General features: G+C 42.1%; 1 protein-coding gene across 2 annotated transcripts in view; it reads right to left on the minus strand.

Moving 5' to 3' along the window:
- MAPK12 (mitogen-activated protein kinase 12) overlaps positions 1–13,128 on the minus strand; it is a 78,793-nt gene that overhangs the window by 33,502 nt on the left and 32,163 nt on the right. For both annotated transcript variants that reach the window (XM_034767709.1, XM_034767700.1), the window contains exon 4: positions 2,883–2,994. In XM_034767709.1, coding sequence (XP_034623600.1) covers positions 2,883–2,994 — 112 coding nt within the window. The remainder of the gene's footprint in view (positions 1–2,882; positions 2,995–13,128) is intronic.

Raw genomic sequence — 13,128 nt, forward strand, 5'->3', positions numbered from 1 at the left:
TTAAAAATAGAATGTTAATGATCATTGTCTATTTTGTGATAATAAGACAGAAAATATCATATTGCCTCTATATAAATCCATGGTATGCCCACATCTTGAATACTGCATGCAGATGTGGTCACCCCATCTCAAAAAAGATATATTGGAATTGGAAAAGGTTCAGAAAAGGACAAGAAAAATGACTAAGGGTATGGAACGGCTGCCATATGAGGAGAGATTAATAAGACTGAGACATTTCAGCTTGGAAAAGAGACAACTAAGGGTGGATATGATAGAGGTCTATAAAATCATGACTGGTGTGGAGAAAGTAAATAAGGAAGTGTTATTTACTCCTTCTCATAACACAAGAACTAGGGGGTCACCCAATGAAATTAATTGGTAGCAGGTTTAAAACAAACAAAAGGAAGTATTTTTTCACACAACGCCCAGACAACTGTGGAACTCTTTGCCAGAGGATGTTGTGAAGGCCAAGACTATAACAGGGTTCAAAAAACAACTAGATAAGTTCATGGAGGATAGGTCGATCAATGGCTATTAGCGGGGGGGGGGGAGGGGGTGCGGCGGCACAGTGATCAAACACCATATTCTGCGTGTCCCTAACCTCTTGTGAAGGCCAAAACTATAACAGGGTTCAAAAAAGAACTAGATATCTTCATGGAGGATACGTCCATCACTGGCTACTAGCCAGGATAGGCGAGGATGGTGTTCCTAGCCTCCGTTTGCCAGAAGCTGGGAATGGGTGACAGGGGATGGATCACTTGTTCATTCCCTCTGGGGCACCTGGGCATTGGTCACTGTTGGAAAACAGGATACTGGGCTAGATGGACCTTTGGTCTGATCCAGTATGGCTGTTCTTATGAAAGCCAGATGAAACAAAACAAAGAACAATGAAGATGGAAATCTGTTTATTTAGCTGAAATGAGGGAAAGACAAACATACACATTGTACAGCAGTTTAGTATATGAGACTGGATACTTCTGAGGTGATCCACAGTCATTTATAAACAGCATCATTATTAAAAGACTAGTACATATGAGAAGAAAATTTCTGATAGCAGAAGGCTCTATAATCTATCAGACAAAGGTATAAACACGATCCAATGACTGGAAGCGGACGTTAGATAAATTCAGGCTAGAAACAAGATGGAATTTTTTAAACAGTGAGAGTAATTAACCATTGGAACAACTTACCTAGGGATGTGGAGATTTCTTCAACACTTGAGGTCTTTAAATCAAAATTAGATGTCTTTTAAAAAAAAAGCTTTAGCTCAATAAGATATGGGCTTAATACAGGAAACAGTGAAATTCTATAGCCTGTATTCTGCAGGAGGTCAGACTAGTTGATCACAGTGGTCCTTTCTAGCCTTAAAATGTATGAATATGTCCATTATCAAATAAAAATATCAAACCCTGAGATAGTATCAAACTATGTTCCCAAAAATCATTGAAAAGTGATGCTGTTTCAATGGATACTTTTCCAGCATCTTTCCTCCCCCATCATTTACAATTTTTCTGTACAGACGGTTGACTTCTTTTTGGGGGTGGAGGGATGAGAGGTTTTGAAGAAGTTCTAGCTTCTCTCAGCCACATTACACACTAATTTGTCACTAAAAATCCAGAGTGTGTGTTAGCGTGTTTTTTCTCTACACCAAGCCACCCCACCATCTCATGCTAGTAGACTTCAGAGATCCTTCAGATCTATAGGGAAAGGCTACATAAAACGTTACGAGATGGAATTATATTTTAGAATTTCACAAAAACAACAAGGAGTCTGGTGGCACCTTAAAGACTAACAGATTTATTTGGGCATAAGCTTTCGTGAGTTAAAACCTCACTTCTTCGGATTTAGAATTTCACAGATAATGTTAGAACCCTGATTAGTCAAGATAATTAAGCCTGTGAGCAATCCCATTGACTTCAGTAGGATGAGTCATGTGCTTAAAGTGAGGTATGTGCTTTAGTGCCTTGCTGAATTGGGGCCCAATTCTGTAAGAGGCTGAGGGCTCTCGACTCCCATTAACTCTAGTGGGAGTCAAGGAAGCTCAGCACCTCACAAGGGCAGGTCTTTACTCTGGGATGCCCATGCCTAAAGGTCTCTGTTCATCTTATCAAAAAAGGAATTAAAACAAATTTACAATAAGCATAGGTAATATGAGCATGAAAGGAGATCCCCGGAGATAGTTAATTAAAATAAACAGAACTGACATGAAAGCAAAAACTGGAAAGGCATCACATCTGATGTCACATCTCCAGTAGATACAGCAGGGGAAAAGCACTGTTCTCTTAACCACAGCACTTTAAACTGACTTTTAATCTGCAGATTAGCAAATAGGAAACTTTTAAAACTGACCATGTAACCTGGTACTCTGCACCACCATATGTGAAATCCAAGTTTGATTCTTGGCTTGGGATCAAATCCTGGCCCCGTTAAAATCAGTGCCATTGTCTTCCGCAGGGCGAGGATTTCACCCCTGATTTCTAATTACCTCAGGTAGCAGGGGCTAGGTGTGCCAAAGAAGCAGCACAATCAACTGCTGGAGGAGGATGGACTAAAATCACAGTAGTGACTTTTCTGGCTTGTTAAAATAAAAGTGTTGCTGGCCTACAAGAGAGTCTTCATGGATCAAATATATTTGCAACTATAAAATCATCAGGACAAGGGACTCACACTCCAACCCCCACACGTGATTTTGAAAAAATATAAGCAAATATTCATCATCAAGAAACACATCCATTGTGGGGAATTCCAGAGCTCACAATGTCTATAGGGAGATTAAATTTTGCTCAGCTTTCAAATACTGAAAAATGTATGCAGCTCTCTAAATCAACTTCCTGAGAAAAAATTTAACATGTGAAAGTAAGAAAGTAATAAAAATGGCAAACCTTTAGGCCCTTTAACATTTGATAGACCAGGAACTGGATTCGATCTTCAGTTAATTTCTCATGCTTCATTATCTTACTCAAGTCTGTTCCCATAAACGGCATGACTAGGTAGCTAAAGAAAATCGAGTACAAAATAACTCCATCAAGTTTGTCAAAGTGAAACATACCCGTACATTATATCTCAATGAGAATTAGAAATTACAGTCCTTACCATTTAATTAAGCTACTGGTTAATTTGATCTCCCATTTAATTAAATACCTCTAGAACCAAATAATTTCTACTAAAAATAATATGACTTCCCTGCTTTATTTTTATCAATTATGATTGCTTGAAGCAGGTACTGAGTAACTCAATCACTGGTTATAGGAAGTTGTCAATTAACAGGAAATGACAAATTCTGAACAAGATAAAAGAGCCCAAGGAAGATCTTTGTGTGCTTAAAAGATAACTAGATAAAAAGCTCTGTAATTTACACATTGTTTACCTAAAAAGAACTATCATGAGTTATGCAAACCAGTGGGTACTATCCATAACAAGGTCAACTACATACCTCAGTCAAAGTGACAGGAACAAGATCTGATCAAAGTCAGAAGAGGGTATTACTGTGAGGCATGATTTCTCAACCTGGAGGTCATGAAAAAGTATCACGGGGTCATGACCACCCTGCACTTCCCATATTTCTAAATGGGAAGGGAGTCCAGGTACAGAAAAGGCTGAGAACTATTGCTGTATGTCAAGTTGATATTTCAGGCCTAGCCTTAAGCATGGGACAGTTTGGGACCTCATGTTTCTGAGGGCCTTCAGTAAGCTCACAATTCAGAATCTAGCCTGATGTCCAACTTTGACAGGAGGGCCAGCCTATAGCAACTAATGTAGCCAAATACACTGCCAGCAGTTTAAGGATCAAACCTTAAGGCTGTACCTGCATATAATGAAAACCAGACCCAATTATGAAGTATAGAAATACATTTGGTCATTGTCTGAGCTATAAAGATTTCACCAATTTGTCTTAAAGGGTTTTTCTTTGTTTAAAATCTATGGAGTTTCAATATTTTATGTTCAGTCTTACAATAACTGAGGTTTGCCACACAGTATCAATGTCATTAAGAGAGAAATAGAAAATTTGATTCTCAAATTAAAGAAAGAGCAACAGACATTGAATCGTAAATCACAGAGAAAGGGAACAATAAGGTAGTTCCAAAGAATTTTGGCTGGAATTTTCAAAAGAGCCTAAGGGAATGAGGCTCCCAAATCCCTTTCAATGGGATTAAGCACCTAACTCCCTCAGACTTCCCTTGGTGCAAAGTTTAAGCAATTTAATTCAAGTACAATGTGGAGAAACAGAAGATAAGTGGAGGAGCAGAGAATGAAACCTCTCTGCTCTCTATCAGTATATTTATGGCACATGAAAAAACATTTCTCACTGATAAAGTGGATGACCTAGACAATAGATTTTAACCTCAAATATATTGGTGTTCCTGAACAATGAAAGCATAGATGGACATATTATTTTTTCCACAATCTTATCAAAGTCAATTATCGAGAGGCTATGAATATTTGAAGTGAGCTAGAAAGAACTTACTGAATGTTCTAGCAAAAACATAGGTTTTAAGGAAAAAATCTAGAGGATTTACTAACTATATTTTTGTTATTAATTACTAAATTATTATTATTATTAGAGATATTCAAACATGCTGAAGGGATTCAGAAGCACTGATTCAGGGGTTCTCAAACTGGGGGTCATGACCCCTCAGGGGTTCATAATGTTATGTGAGGGGTCGCAAGCATCAGCCTCTATCCCCAAGCTCTGTTTCACCTCCAGCATTTATAATAGTATTAAATATATAAAAAAAAGTTTTTAATTTATAAGGGTGGTCGCACTCATAAGTTTGCTATGTGAAAGGGGTAGGGTTGCCAACTTTCTAATAGCACAAACCTGAACACCCTAGCCCTGCCCCGCCCCTCCCAGAGGCCGCACCAGCCAGGGAAAGGGCAGGACTGGCCTCTGGGGACCTGAAAGCAAGGTCCTTCAACTTGGGCCTTTTCCTCTCCAAAGGTGACTTCCAGTTTGTACAGTTTTGATCTCTATGTGAGATCAATCACCAGGTGGCCAGCTCTGCTCTGGCTGCTAGCCGGGGCTGCTGCCTGCTGTGAGTGTGTCTGAGCACTGGGGTGGGAGACTAAAATCCAGATTTTACTATAGTTTTGTAATCTCCACCTTGATCCTTACAACCCTTTGTGGTAAGGGAAAATCCTGGCACCAGAAGCAGCCTGACTCCTGCATGAAGAGGACACCTGCCAACAGTGGTTGTCAGCCCTCTGCAGTGACTGAGGAGTCCAGAGCCATCTCTGAACCTGAGGATCTGTGGTGGAGTTGTGAGTCACCAGTTAACTAGTCAGGGAAATTGTTTGGGAGACCACTTACCAGGAGCACCATTTTGGGGGTGGGGTGGGGGGGACTCAAACTCCTCCTCTCCCCCCCCCCAAGTTTTATATTTGAGGTTTGCTAACAGCACATGCCCTAGCCCCAGATGGAGCTCTTAAATGCAAGACAACTTGAGTGTGATAGGTGATGAGTTCTGTGCTGCTCCAAGCTTCCACCTTTGGAGCAGGGAGTTTGTTTATAAACAGAGGCAGGGTGATTAAGATAACAAAAGGCTTGTAATTAAATTAAGGATCATTAGATGATCCTGAAAGCATTGCCAGGCACTCCAGTTAAAAAATAGGAAACAAAGGGTAGGAATAAATGGTGAGAATAGAGAGAGGTAAATAGTGATGTCCCCCAGGAATCTGTACTGGGACCTGTGCTGTTCAACATATTCTTAAATGATCTGGAAAAAGGAGTAAACAGTGAGGTGGCAAATTTTGCAGAGGATACAAAATTACTGAAGATAGTTAAGTCCAAAGCTGACTGCAAAGAGTTACAAAGGGATCTCACAAAACTAGGTGACTTGGCAACACAATGACAGATGAAATTCAGTGTTGATAAATGCAAAGTAATGCACATGGCAAAATATAGTCCCAACTATACATACAAAATGATGGGGGCTAAATTAGCCGTTACCTGTCAAGAAAGAGATCTTGTGGATAGTCCTCTGAAAACATCTGCTCAATGTGCAGTGGCAATCAAAAAAACTAACAGAATACTGGAACTCATTCGGAAAGGATTAGATAATAAGACAGAAAATATCATATTGCCTCTATATAAATCCATGGTACACTCACATATTACATACTGATGCAGATTTGGTCACCCCATCTCAAACAAAAGATACAGAGAAGGGCAACAGAAATGCTTAGGGGTATGGAACACCTTCCATATGAGGAGAGATTAAAAAGACTGGGACTTTTCAGCTTGGAAAAGAGATGACTAAGGGGGCGGGATATAATAGAGGTCTATAAAATCATGACTGTTGTGGAGAAAGTGAATAAGGAAGTGTTATTTACTCCTTCTCATAACACAAGAACTAGGGGTCACCCAATGAAATTAATAGGCAGCAGGTTTAAAATAAACAAAAGGAAGTATTTCTTCACACAATGCATAGTCAACCTTTGGAACTCCTTGCCAGAGGATGTTGTGAAGGCCAAGACTATAACAGGGTTCAAAAATGAACTAGATAAGTTCACGGAGGATAGGTCCATCAATGGCTATTAGCTCGGAAGGGGAAGGGGGGCGGCGCAGTGATCAAACACCATATTCTGCGCGTCCCTAACCTCTCTTTGCCAGAAGCTGGGAATGGGCAATGGGATGAATCATTTTGATGATTGCCATGTTCTTCTGTTCATTCCCTCTGAAGCATCTGATATTGGTCACTGTTGGAAGACAGGATATTGGGCTAGATGGACCATTGGTCTTCCCTGTATGGCCATTCTGATGTTCTTATATAGATCCCAGATGTATGTGCCTCCCGCTGTAACCCACTAGACCCCACTCCCCTCCCAGACCTGAGACAGAACCCAGGAATCCTGATGGGAGCTCTCTCTCCACAGAGTTAGTAACAAAGTAAGAACATACATTCAAATTTTAAACCTAACCGGTTTCCCTTAAGTGACTTGCCACAAGATGTCAGAACACGTTAGTATTAGCGCTGAGTGGGTCCAATATTTCTTTAATTTTGTTTCTTTCATGTAGGAATTAAATACAATGCTTCTGTCAGCTAATTGTTAAGTTATCTGCCAAAAAACTAGAGTTTTCAAGTGCCTAAGTAAGCCCCTAGAATCACAGTTAAAAGTTGCGCCACCTGACCAAAATCTGAAATGGTTCCACTGCCACTTCCTGAAATGTGTCTTCAAGCCAGGGGGTAAGGGATTTGGAATTTTGTTACCTGCTGCCTATTGGATCTGCAGAGGGACTTACCACATTATCTGACTTGTGAATCTCTTGGGCTGTACTGAACCGAGTCAGCCACATTGCTAAGTGCTGCACAGACGATATTGTGGTCACACATCATCAAGAGCCCCTACAAAGTACGCGCGCCAACAGGACACTAATTTTACATTTGCTATATCAGGTCACATGACTGGGGAAATTCATGGGTATTGCAGGGGCCCTCGTGACCCTGAGAATAGTATTTTACCCTAATATATTTATCTTCTGTTTAATATAAGTACTGTCTTAAATATATTATATGTGTTTGTGTTATTTCATGGAAGTCTCCAATTATCTGGCAAGTAAGTGGTGGTTACCCAGTGATTAGAGTTTTCCTCCCAAGCTGCCCTGGTGACCCTGCCAGGAAGGAGCAAGGGAGTGGAGGCACCACCAAATAAATTCATATGGGAAGAAAAAGAAGTTACACCCTGCTGAATGTATGGCAGGATCCAGAAGAACCCAGGCCTGTCCATCAAAACACATCAGGAGATTGGCACTAAAGGAGGTAACCAGGTGGACAGGGGACACTACATACAATTTGATGTTTCTGAATTTTTAAGAATCAGGATAAAGAACAATCTTTTGGGAGAAACACACAGGTGTGGTACAATAAAACAGAAAGTTTGAATATCCAGTATTTCTGGATATTATTGGAAACAAATTACAATGGAGTCTCAGATTATGGCCAGTAAGGTTCAGAGACAAAGGAATTAGCTGCAATGTAGGATTCCAGAACAAAATCTCAATTTAACATTGTTTTAAACATGCCTCTAGGATACGAAGATCACTAAAATCTACATAAATAAATAGGCTTCATTCTTCCAAGGCCCTGCACAAGCAGCATGTTTCAGGATTGCGTCAGTCAAGAGAAGACAAGACTGACTCAGGGTTATCTAGACATAGCTAAACTGAGACACTCGGTCCAGCCCATCTTTGGCAGAATTCCAGCCCAACTAAGGCTGTGTGGTCTATCTCTATGTTATCCTAGAGATTCCTATATGCTCTTAAAATTCACCACCTGGTTATAAATCCAAGATCCCAGGAGCTTGTTGGAATAACAACATTCATCAAGGAAGAAAGGGAAATTAATCGAGGAAAATATTTTACTTCAGTTGCATAGTTATCTGTTAAATGTTTTTACTTCCAAAAGTGTAGTTGAATATTAGGAGGTAAGTCCTGCTCTAGATGTAACAGTTCAAATTCATTGAGCAGCAGAGACCTTTGTTTTATTGACAGTAATTTTATAAACAGCTATTATTTGAGTACTAATACGCACAAAGGTTGATTTTAATATTAATTCTCCATTGATACAATTCAGACTGTTTTCTCATTTTATTTTCTATTTCTTTAAAAACATGCTGGGCTTATTTGGACTGGATACAAAGCTCATAGTTAATTCCAAAACTGGAGTTCTTAAAGAAGTCTGATGGCATTAGGTGCAAAACCCCCAATTAATTTCAAGGGGAGCTGGGCACCTAACTTCCTTAAATTCCTTTAAGAATTCCAGCCTAATCCCTACAAATAGGCGGCTATAAAGAAGCACTTGACAGCACCAAAAATAGTGACACCACAGACTACATTATAGTTCCCACTGTGCAGATACAAGAGCTATTCCTAAGGGAATTCCACACCAGTGCATGTGTGCAGAATTCACACCCGTCACACATTTCTTTGCTTCCCCACAGAAAAATGACTTTCTGAAAAGGAAGCAAAGGGAAGCAGCAAGAGTAGTTACGTGCCCCTTCCCAGCAGCGCAGGCTGTCATTTCAGGTGCCAAGAGCAGTCATTGGAGAGAGGAATCACTGGGGGGGGGGGGGGGGTCCCGGGACCCCCCCCACGGGGCCCAATCAGACCCCCCAGGAGCCAGGGACAGGTCAGACCCATCCCCCATTCACCCAACCCCTGTGCCTCTGGACCCCCTATACTCAGACCCCCCCCCCCCTCGATAAGCTTCACTTTCTGCACCCAGAACCCCACCACCAAGCCCCCTGGACTCCCCTACTGACCCCCACCCCTGCACCCAGAACACTGTCTACCAAGCCTCAACCCCCAGTACCCAGAACCCCCTCCACTCCTACGGAGCCCCTGCGCATCCAGATTTTCCCCCCGCACCCAGACCCTCACTGAGCCACCCACTCGCAGACTGCCCGATACAGAACCCTCTCACCCCACACCTGGATTCCCCCACACTAAGCCCCTCCGCACTTAGATCCTGCCAGGCTGAGCCTGCATGCCCACACCTGCTGTGCCTGGTGTGGAGGGGCAGGGGCCCAGGGCGTTTCTGGGGCAGGCCTGGCCCTTTCACTGTGTGAGGGTCAGGTGCAGCCTCACCGCTAAGTCTATGTCCTGGGGAGATGTGGGGAAAGCAGGGTAATCTCCCACCTCTGTGCAGTCAGCGGCCTGTGCTCCCCACTGCCATGTTGGAGCCTCCACATTTATTTATTGACAAATAAAATGAGCAGAATTTTAAAATATTGTGCACAGAACTTTTATTTTTTTGGTGCAGAATTTTTAATTTTTTTGGTGCAGAATTCCCTCAGGAGTAAAGAGCAGGCAAGAGACAGTGCAAAGTCCTGCATTCTCGCCTCCCTCACTTCCATACTTGTTCAGGAAGCAACTACAGACCAAGGCTCTGATCCTGCAAAGACTTATGGAAGAAGAGGTGGATGAGGCTTTTTTTTAAACAACTAACAAAATCATCCAAAGCACAGGACTTGGTGGTGATGGGGGACTTCAACTATGTAGACATCTGTTCAGAAAATAATACGGTGGGTCACAGATTATCCAACAAGTTCTTGGAATGTATTGGAGACAATATTTTAGTTCAGAAAGTGGAGAAAGCTACTAGGGGAGAGGCTGTTTTAGATTTGATTTTGACAAATACGGGAGGAACTGGTTGAAAATTTGAAAGTGGAAGACAGCTTAGGTAAAAGTGGCCATGAAATAGTAGAGTTCATGATTGTAGGAGGGAAAACAGCACAAAAAAGCTAAAGGATTTCAAGAACTCAGGGAGTTGGTAGGTAAGATCCCATGGGAAGCAAGTCTAAGGGGAACAACAGTTCAAAAGAGTTGGCAGTTTTTCAGAGACATTATTAAAGGCAGAAGAGCAAACTATCCCACTGTATAGGAAAGATAGGAAGTATGGCACTAGACCGGGGATCGGCAACCTTTGGCACACGACTCGCCAGGGTAAGCACCCTGGCGGGCCGAGACGGTTTGTTTACCTGCCACATCTGCAGGTAAACAGGAGGGTGGGGGGAGCCCAGGCCCAGCCTCTACTCCGGGTTCCAGCCCAGGGACCCTAAAATTAGCAGCTATGGAAGCTGACTTTTTGGAAATAGAACGTGTACAATTCCCTGGGCTACTTCCGCACAGCAGCCCCCCACTCAATACCTTCTTCACAATTACCTCAGGGCCTCCTTCCTTGCATCTGATATGGATTCGTACTATTTCATTCCTCCAACAGCACAGCTCCCTCCTATAGCTCCTGACACCCACACCGCACTAACTAACTGGGAGGCTTTTAACTAGTTCCAGCCAGTCTCTGATTGGCTTCAGGTGTCCCAATCAATCTAGCTATCTCCACGACCTTCTAGAAGGATCTTAATTGGCCCCAGGTGTCTTGATTAACCTGAAGCAACTGCCATTTGGTTACCATGGACAGGACAGGGTAGGCCCATGACTCAATGGGGGGGGGGGGGGAATAATAACAGTAAATGTGGAAATGGCAGAAATATGAAATGACTTTTTTCTTTCAGTTTTCACCAAAAAGATTAGTAACGATTGGATGTCTAACATAGTGAATGCCAGTGAAAATGAGGTAGAATCAGAGGTTAAAATAGGGAAAGAACAAGTTAAAAGTTACTAAGACAAGTTAGATGTCTTCAAGTCACTGGGGCCTGATGAAATACATCCTAGAATACTCAAGGAGCTGACTGATGGGGTATCTGAGCCATTAGAGATTATCTTCAAAAAGTCATGGAAGACGGGAGAGATTCCAGAGAACTGGAAAAGGGCATATATAGTGCCTATCTATAAAAAGTGAAATAAGGGGAATTACAGACTAGTCAGCTTAACTTCAGTACCTGGAAAGATAATGGAGCAATAATTAAGCATCAATTTGCAGACACCTAGAAGATAATGAGGTGATAAGTTACAATCAGCATGGATTTGTCAAGAACAAATCATGTCAAACCACCCTAATAGCTTTCTCTGACAGGGTAACAAGCCTTGTGGATAGGGGAGAAGCGGTAGATGTGGTATATCTTGACTTTAGTAAGGCTTTTGATACTCTCTCACATGACCTTCTCATAAACAAACTAGGGAAATACAATCTAGATGGAGCTACTGTAAGGTAGGTGCATAACTGGTTGGAATACCATTCCCAGAGAGTAGTTATCAGTGGTTCACAGTCAAGCTGGAAGGGCATAAAGAGTGGGGTCCTGCAGGAATCAGTTCTGGGTCCAGTTCTGTTCAATATCTTCATCAATTATTTAGATAATGGCAGAGTGTACACTTATAAAATTTGTGGCGATACCAAGTTGGGAGGGGTTGAAAGTGCTTTGGAGGACAGAATTAAAATTCAAAATGATCGGGACAAACTGAAGAAACGGTCTGAAGAAAATAGGATGAATTTCAATAATGACGAATGCAAAGTACTCCACTGAGGAAGGAACAATCAGTTGCACACATACTAGATGGGAGATGACTGCCTGAGAGGGAGTACTGCAGAGAGGGATCTGGGAGTCAGAGTGAATCACAAACTAAATGTGAGTGAACAGTGTAACACTGTTGCAAAAAAAGTGATCATCATTCTGGGATGTATTAGCAGGAGTGTTGTAAGCAAGACACAAGAAGCAATTCTTCCGCTCTTCTCCACCCTGATTAGACCTCAACTGGATTACTGTGTCCAATTCTGGGCGCCACATTTCAGGAAAGATGTGGACAAATTGGAGAAAGTCCAGAGAAGAGCAACAAAAATTATTAAAGGTTTAGAAAATATGACCTCTGAGGGAAGACTGAAAAAATTGGGTTTGTTTAGTTTGGAGAAGAGAAGACTGAGAGGGGGCATGATAACAGTTTTCAAGTACATCAAAGCTTGTTACAAGGAGCAGGGGGGAAATTATTCTCCTGAACCTCTGAGGATAGGACAAGAAACAGTGGGCTTAAATTGCAGCAAGAGCGGTTTAGGTTGGATATTAGGAAAAACGTCTTAACTGTCAGGATGGTTAAGCACTGGAATAAATTGCCCAAGGAGGTTGTGGAATCTCCATCAATGGAGATTTTTAAGAGTAAGTTAGACAAACACCTGTCGGGGATGGTCTAGAGATAGTACTTAGTCCTGCCATGAGTGCAGGGGACAGGACTAGATGACCTCTCAAGGTCCTTTCCAGTCCTACGATTCTATGATAAAGTTAACTGTATGTTCCATGGGTAGCCCTAATAAAGCAACACAACTACTCACAGTGCAGAAAGTTCAATGTAAGCATGAATCTTTGCAGGATCAGGGTCCTATCTTCGCACTTCTTGAGGTAAAGGGCTGGGGAGGGGTGGGTATGTGGGGAAAATGGTCAGGTGTCACCTGGGAGAGCACGTGGGGTCTCAGAAGGGGTGGGCTTTAGCTCCAATACCTCTTCCACATTGTCTGGCAGATTGATGCTGATGGCAGACCTCAGTGTATCCTTCCCTCTAAAAAGAAGGAGTAGGAGCCACATGAGCGTATGCTCCTTCCAATTCCTAAAGGATTCACACAGAAATAACACCCCAGGGGACTGGCAATGGTGGAACTGCCTGACCCAGCACTGCTGTTTCTAGCCACGAGGCAGCTGCATTATAGCAAGATCAAATTCATATCACAGACCAAACAAGCTCCCACA

Source organism: Trachemys scripta, chromosome 1 (genome assembly GCF_013100865.1).
Source record: "Trachemys scripta elegans isolate TJP31775 chromosome 1, CAS_Tse_1.0, whole genome shotgun sequence".
NCBI lineage: Eukaryota > Metazoa > Chordata > Testudines > Emydidae > Trachemys > Trachemys scripta.